At 61.0% G+C, this 7,525-nt stretch overlaps 1 protein-coding gene across 2 annotated transcripts; it reads right to left on the bottom strand.

The window, feature by feature from the left end:
- Nucleotides 1–2,734: 2,734 nt before the first annotated feature.
- On the bottom strand, nucleotides 2,735–6,431 carry BHLHE40 (basic helix-loop-helix family member e40). Of its 2 annotated transcripts, XM_065749594.1 has the most exons (5): nucleotides 6,157–6,431; nucleotides 5,993–6,062; nucleotides 5,531–5,638; nucleotides 5,076–5,199; nucleotides 2,735–4,258 (listed from the first exon to the last, which is right to left on the bottom strand). In XM_065749594.1, the coding sequence occupies exons 1-5, from the start codon at nucleotides 6,234–6,236 to the stop codon at nucleotides 3,432–3,434; spliced, it is 1,209 nt and encodes a 402-aa protein (XP_065605666.1). In that variant the 5' UTR covers nucleotides 6,237–6,431; the 3' UTR covers nucleotides 2,735–3,431. The 2 variants fall into 2 exon arrangements, with proteins under 2 accessions (XP_065605666.1, XP_065605665.1); XM_065749593.1 differs by having other exon boundaries at nucleotides 5,993–6,249.
- Nucleotides 6,432–7,525: the final 1,094 nt, after the last annotated feature.

The raw sequence follows: 7,525 nt of genomic DNA, 5'->3' as shown, positions 1-7,525 counted from the left end.
TGTTTCAAAGCCTCTTTTGTACTAGGACACAGTTCAAGGGATCTTGCAATGCTGCGTTTGTAAACACGCGGCACTTGCAGCTACATGCTGGGAGCTGAGAGCGGGGGCAGCACGGGAGGGCACCGCTCCCACCGGGGCTGTGTCCCCACTCCGTGCCCCATTCCCGCTGCAATTTGGGGAGCTGGGAGCCCCTGGGGTGCCCGTTCCTGAAAGTCACCGAAAATGGAGTCCTGAAAGAAACGAATCAAAAGAAAAACCCCAAAAGCACAACACTGGGGATTATTTTAAGCCCTGGTTCATGCATAATGCAAATCAGCGGCTCCTGCAGCCACCCTCGGCCCTCCGAGGAGCAGGCGGTGAGGAGCTCACAGCACGTGCCTGCATCCCAAGGGGGTCCTCACCTTGGAGCTCCCAGCCCACCTGCACGGGGATGGCAAAGAGCAGAGCCCGGGCAGCACAATTCCCCACGCAGTGCTTTCCTCTGGAGGCAATCCCTCTCCTGTGCCCCAGACCCTGTGCAGCATCACCCTGCTTCCCTTCGATCTGTTTCTGATGGGGCTGCTTCCTCCTGTTCTCTTTTCTCGTGCTCTGGTTTATTTTTCTTCAAATCATTTTTGTGTCTTTTTTTTTTTCCTTTTGGAAAATAATCCTCGTGTCTCCCTCCTCACTTTCCTTCAAGGGGGTGCTCGGGAAGCCCTATTTATGGGTTGAAACGCTGCTGAAAGAGTTATTGCCATGTTATTCCGCTGCTGTGCCAAGCCTGCATGGGGATCGGGTTGCTGCTGAAAGGGTGCCAGGCACGTCTTTTTCCAGGAACCAGCCGCCGCATTTAGCCTCCGGCTGCACATGAAAGGCTGCAGTCGGAAACGTGACATTGTGTCAACATTTGAGGCAGGTCAGAGCTGGGTGAGACCATGAAAACAAGGCAGGGAACGCGGCACGCCCGGCGGGGCTGGGGTCACCCCACGGCCCCACCGTCACCCCACGTCCCCACCGTTCCGCATCCCCATCCCCCTGCGGCCCCGTCACCCCGTGTCCCTGCCCTCCGTTGCACATCCCTTCTGCATCCCCAGGCACACAGCGGTGGCACTGAGGGGACCCCACTGCCCCGTCCCACCCCCTGCCCTGCCCTCCTGCCCGTTCCCCACCAGGGAGCGATGGGGATGGAGTCGGCCCTGACGTGGGCTGAGCACTGCGGGGCTCACGCACAACCACAGCGGCACTGAGGAGCTGAGATGTGACGGTGCTGAGCACCACGTGCTGTCCCCAAAGGCAGTTACATGGGGTTGCGTTCAGCGAGATCAATATTTAGTGCTCATTAAACCAAACAGCAGCAGCAGGATGCTCGGAGTGCCCGAGTCCACGCGTATGGGCAGCCCTCACACAGCACGGGTGTGAGTGTGTGTGTGTGTGTGTGTGTGTGTGTGTGTGTGTGCGCATCCCACAGTGGGGTCCCAGGGCTGCAGCAGCCCCATCCTGCACAGTGCTTCGCTGTCACCAGGCTGTGAGACTCCTCCACGCTGTAGAAACACCCAACGCCCACCAGGGCCCTCACATACCACCCATGTGCACAGGGTAAATGATTACGGATCCAGCACCGGGCGGCACAGGGCAGCGGAGCACTGGGATTGAGCCCATCCCACCACGAGGGCAGGAGGAGCTCCCCCATACCTGGGTCCTCGGGAGGCAGCATCCCAGTCCTGGAGCTGAGGGGGTGTGGTGAGCAGAGCGGGGCATCCCGGCGTGCAGTGGGATCCAAGGGATGGGGAGAAAGCATCAGCTTGAGCAGGTTCACCCGGAGCTGGAAGCGGTGAGGGGAGCCATGCCCGGAGGTGCAGATGGGAAAGAGATAAGTGAACATCCCTGAAATCAATCAAGGAGCATCCCCAAGCATCAAGCAGTCAATGAGCATCTCCAAAATCAATGAGCACCACCCCGGTACGTGGCCAGGAGCCCCATCCCCATGTGCCCCCAGCCCAGGCCCTACAGAGGGACCCAGCTCAGCTGGTGGAAAGCACAGAAGCCGACCCTTATCTTCCACAGGAAAAGAATTATTTTATTAAGTATTTTTAAACAACTACTTAACATTTACTCGAGATAAAAATATGTACAATATCCCACCTTGAAGAAGGCTCCAAAATATAAACACTGTACCTCTCCCTAGAGAATAAAACAAAGCTCTTCTCTTCAAAAAACAAAGGACAACCCAGGAACAAAGATACATTCATATTTCACACTTCTTTGATGCTCAAGTAGTTATACAAATAATAGACATCTGAAACGCTTTACCTTTTAATATATTTATATAATATATATATTTATAACAGGATTTTACAAATAAAGGCAACGACTGTATACCAAAAAAAAAACAAAAACAAAAAAAACCCCAATGAAATAAAGGTCAGAACACGATCTGCAATGAAGCATAGTGCATCTCAACAGCTGGGGCAACAGGAAGGTGGAATGGGGATCCAGACCGGAGTTGTGTGCTGGACACCGGTCCTCAAAACCAGCGAGGAAAAACACGAGAGGGAAAAGTTTGTTCAAACAAAAAAAAACAACAAAAAGAGAAGCCAAACTGGGCACGGTGTCATGGTGTCATGGCCTTTACCTGCAGTGAAGGGCCCCGCAGTGCTGGGATCTATGGGACGTGCCCAAACCCTCACCTGGGTTGAGCACAACTGGGCCATGCTCACCTCGCAGGGCCGGGCCCGGCCCCTGCCAGCAGCTCGTTCATTATTAGGTGTACTCCACGTAAAGCCTCCAAGCAGCATCTACCTTTTATTTATCAAAACACGTATCAGCAAAGGTGTGGGGAGAAGCCCATCTCCAGTCTGCCTCAACCACTGACCACACATGGCTGGGCTGCGAGCGCTGAGCCCCCAAAGTGTCATCGGGGACAGCCAGACCCTACAGCCCAAGGCACCACGGGGGGCAGCCGGACCCTCCACTGGGGACCTCCATACCTTACAGCTCAGAGTCCCCACAGTACCGTCACTGTCACCCAGACCCTACAGCTCAGAGCCCCCGACGTACCACAGAGGGCATGCGTGCCCTGCATCAGGGCCATCCATACCTTCCACTGGGGCCATCCAGACCCTACACCCCCACATCTGCCTCTCGGGGTATTTTTTCACAGCTTTGACACGTGGCAGCTGACTGAGCCAACCCGTTCTGTGGGTGCAGAGAGGGGGGTGGAAAGCATCGAGCTCCTTCCTCGTCCTTTTGGAAGCAGCTCTGCACGGCCAAGCCTCCTTCATCCTCCTGCACGCTCCCTGGCACAGAGGGCAGGGATGTGGCTCCCTGCACGCCGCGAGCCGTGGCCCACACCTCCCTCCAGCCAATGCGTAAAAGTGAAACGGTCTCAAACTGGAAAAGAAAAAAAAAGAAAAAAAAAAAAAGAAGACAAAAACCCAAAAGCCACGCCGTGCTTAGTCTTTGGTTTCCAAGTTCAACGGGGGGATCTGCTTCAGCGCCTGCAGCAGGGCCGAGGAGTCGATGGGGGAACGGGTGGGCCCCGGGGAGGGCAGTCTTTGGGGCAGCAGCAGCGGGGGGGACAGCTTGTCGGGGCCCACGAAGCCGGTGAGCGCGGCAGCGGCGGGAGCGGGCAGCCCGGGGTACAGCACGGGGACGGAGGCCGGGTACCAGCACTTCTCCAGCATGGGCAGGTAGGCGGTGGCGGACGGTGGGATCAGGTAGAAGGGCAGGCACAGGGGGGGCTGGTGGGCGTGGGGGGGCAGGAAGCCGCCCGCGGCGCCCATCACCTCGCCGCCAAAGGGGCTGTCGTCATCGGGCACCTCCAGCCTGCTCCTCTTGGCTGGAGGGTCCTCGCTCTCCTGCTTGATGGAGCCGATCCTCTCCTGGACGGCGTATTTCAGTTCGGTATCCTTTGGGAAATAGGGCTGCTCGGGTTTGGAGTCGCTTTTCTCCAGCTCCCCCCCGTAGCCGCTGTCCGTGTCCGTGTCGCTGCCGCTCTGCTCCCCGCTGGAGGCGGCGAATGTCCTCTGGATGACGGGGACGCAGTTCTGCCCGCGCCCCTCGCCCGCTCTGCCCCCCGGCACCGCCTTCTCCTTCAGGTCCTTGGGGCCGCCCGGCAGCAGCTCGGCCGCCACGCGGTGCAGGTGCCCCACCAGCTGCGCTGCCTTCAGCTCCTTGTTGTCGTGCTTGGCCACGTACTGCAGCAGCTCCTTGGCGCACAGCTGGAAGCCGGAGCGGAACATCTCCTGGCCGGAGTCGAGGTTCCTCGCTGACAGGTCACCTGAGGAAACATTAACAGGGGGAAATTAAAAATTAACAGCACGCCAAATGCTCCCGCTGCCACCTCCAGGGTGACAGCACGCCCTGCTTACGGCGCGGCCAGCAGAGCAAACTCAGCGGCCAACCCGAATCGCCACGAGTTACACGCCAGAATCCAACCCGCCACTTTCACATCCCTCCGTGCGCTTCTGCCCGTGCCCTTCATCTTTCAATTCTGCATTTACTGCAGTCTGCACTTCCGCTGGGGAGCGAGCAGCCAGCACGTAGCACAGCCCGGAGCTGGGGGCAGGACCGGACCCCCCCCCCCGGTGCCACCGGGTGCCCCCACCGCCAACGGGTGTCCCCTGGTGCTGTCCCTGCAGGGCAGCGGGACCTCCCCGGCCAAACTCGGTCTGACTTTATCAGACCCACGTGAGTGCCACATGTGCGAGCAGCAGGAGGAAGCACAGAGAGGGGGCAGCCGCTGTGCCGGCCCCCTCTGCCCGCAGAGCGAGGGGGCACAGAAGGGAGCACACAGACAGCGGCGTTTGTGCGCTGTGGGGCGAAAGGAAAGAGCAGAACCAGCACCCAAAGCTCGCGGTCACGGACGGAGAGAGCTGAACGGCTTTGGAGAGCGCATGGCAGCAAAGCCTTTAGGGCTTTAAATAAAACTTCTTTAAGATCCCCTTTAAAATTAAAGCGGCCGCGCGGCGCGCTTGGCACCGACCCCGCGGGGGAGCTGCACTTGTTGTGCCGTGGGAGCACCCGACGGAACCGAAGGGCAGAGGCACGGCCGCCCCGCGCCCCACGCAGCGTCCCCGGGCCCCGTGCCCACGCACCCGCCTGCAGCCCGCTCTGCAGCGCCAGGATCTTCTGCTGCTGCTGCTCGATGAGTGCCGTCAGTGCCTTCACGTGCTTCAGGGTGAGCTCCAGCACCACCGCCTTCTCCAGGTGGCCCAGGGTCTGCGGGCAGAGGACACGGCGCGTTGGCGGCTGCGGGAGGAGGGGTTGGGGGAGGGGGGGAGGGGGGTTGGGGGACATTCCCACGGCAGAGGCGATTTGGGGAAGGGGCTCGGGAGCAGCGCTGCCATTGGGGAAAGCGCAAGGCGTGCTCGGCGTGAACGCAAGCACCCCGAACATGGACGGAATACAGAGCGGCCCCGGCCCTGCATCCCGGGGGTGTCCGGGGACGCCCATCCCCGAGCGGAGCTCCGCGCTCAGCGCTGCTGCCCCCGCCGGTACCGGGAGCTCAGCGCAGGGCCGGGCCCGGAGCCGCGGAGCGCTGCGGCCGTACCGTGAGCTTGAGGTGCTCGGGCAGCAGGTCCTTGAGCTGGGCGATGCACTCGTTGATCCTATCGCGCCGCTTCTTCTCTATGAGCCTGTGGGGCAGCTTGTAGGTGTCCTGCAAGGAGCGGCGGGTCAGCGCTCCGCACGCACCCTCCGTCCTTTTCGCTTCCTTTCTTTACCCCCCCCCCCAAAAAAAAACCCAATCGCTATACCCCCTCCGCATTCCACCGTCGGTTCTTTCTTCCTTTTCCTTTTTTTCTTTTTTTATTTCTTTATTTTTTTTCCCCCAAATACTCTCGAGCTTCGCAGCACGCAGCCTTTCCTCTTTATCCCCCCTCCAGCCCCGAATTACCGCTGAGCGGAGGCCCCCTCCCCCAGCCCCGCACCCCACAGGATCTCACCTCTCCCCCCGCCCCCCCCACCTTACCCACCGCCGCGGACCCCCTCCCCGCACCCCTCTCCCCGTTACCTTGCTATCATCGCTCCTCTTTAACCCCCTCCTGGGCTTGTACACTTGGTACATGTGCGCGAAGTCCAGCCTGCACGGGCGAAACGAAAGCAGCGAGGTTACCCCAGTCCCCGGGGCCGCGGTGGGGGGACGCTGTCCTCGTCCTGTCCCCCCCGCAGCCTTACCCCGGCACATCGGCGCTCTCCAGGGCGGGCAGCTTGCCCAGGCACACGGGCGGGGGCTGCGCGCTGGGGATGCGCTCCATGGGGTTGCGGAGCGATGCGGTGCCGCGGGAGCCGGGGAGGGAGCGGAGCGGTGCGGAGCGGTGCGGAGCTCAACGCGGACAGCTCATGCCGCGTCCCCGCCTCGCCGGCTGAGGAGCGGAGGGAGGCGGAGGGCCGGGTTAAATGCGGCCGAGTGGGTGGACGGCGGCGACGTGCGTTACCCTGTGACTCCCAGCACGTCTGGCCGGGCTCCCCCCCCCCCAACCCCCCCTCCCCTCCCCGCTCCCTCCCTCCCTCCATCGCCGTCACATGAGGCTCACGTGTCGGCGAGCGGCGGCCTTCCTCCCCCCGCCCGCTCCGCCGTGCAACGTGCCGGGGGGGGAGGCGGGGCTGCCAGCCCGTGGCCCCGCGTGGCCCCGGCCCCGCTCGCTTCCCGACCGCCCCTCGGGCGCTGCCCCGACGTCCCGGAGCCGGGCAGGAGCTCTGCACCCTGCTCCCGCACTCCGGCTTTCCCGCAGCGCGTCGGTAATCCCCGCTGCCGGAGCCCTTTGGCTGCTCCCGTGCTCGCAGGGCCGTCCCGCGGCTCGGGGCTTACTCATGACCTTAAGGGACGTTGCCAAGGATTTAGGAGTCCCCCCTAAAAAAGAGGATCCGAGAGGAGCTATCACATTCCCGGGCGGCATGTGGGATGGCGGAGAGTTGGGTTACATTGTCCCTACGATCGGCTTTCATAAGCTGGGGCTGATGCAATCGGCAGTTTGTCTTCGAGATTTTGTTTGCTGGATTATTTCTGCACGGATGTAGCATGTATGTAGTGTAGCACAACGCATACATTCGGGCAGCAGCAAAATGTTTGGAAAAGGCCCAATTTCCTACAGCCAGGGGTCTGGAGCACCGTCCCCGGGGAGCAGCAGCCGCTGCCCAGCAGCGATGCGCACCTACCTGCACACCCCCAAAGCCAAGGGCGCTCTGTCCGGGCTGTGCTGAGGGCTTGGAGATGGTGATTTGGGGGCAAAACGCTCTGAAATCCCAACAGCAGCTTCGGATGGAGCCTGTGTGGGCAGCACGGCGTTAGCAGCGGGGCTGCGGCTTCGGCCTCACGATAAGGTTACTGCGGGTGGTTTTGTTTTAAAATGTCCCTTGCTTAATATATCCACGAAGGCCAGGCATGTGCCCGTGGCCTGGAATCAGATAGCTGACTCCTCTGCTCTCTCATTTCCAGCAATCTCGTTTCGGGTTACCGGCACCGGAGGTTAAAGGACGGCTGCAGGGGAAGGTTACGCAGGGCAGCAGCGCTTCGGCCCGGCACGCAGCGGGCACACGACGGGCA

The sequence above is a fragment of the Cyrtonyx montezumae genome, unplaced genomic scaffold (assembly GCF_038088225.1).
Source record: "Cyrtonyx montezumae isolate F1298 unplaced genomic scaffold, pur_monq_1.0 scaffold_6, whole genome shotgun sequence".
Classification (NCBI taxonomy): domain Eukaryota; kingdom Metazoa; phylum Chordata; class Aves; order Galliformes; family Odontophoridae; genus Cyrtonyx; species Cyrtonyx montezumae.
Note: the sequence above shows the minus strand (reverse complement) of the source record. Positions and strands in the feature narration are given on the sequence as shown.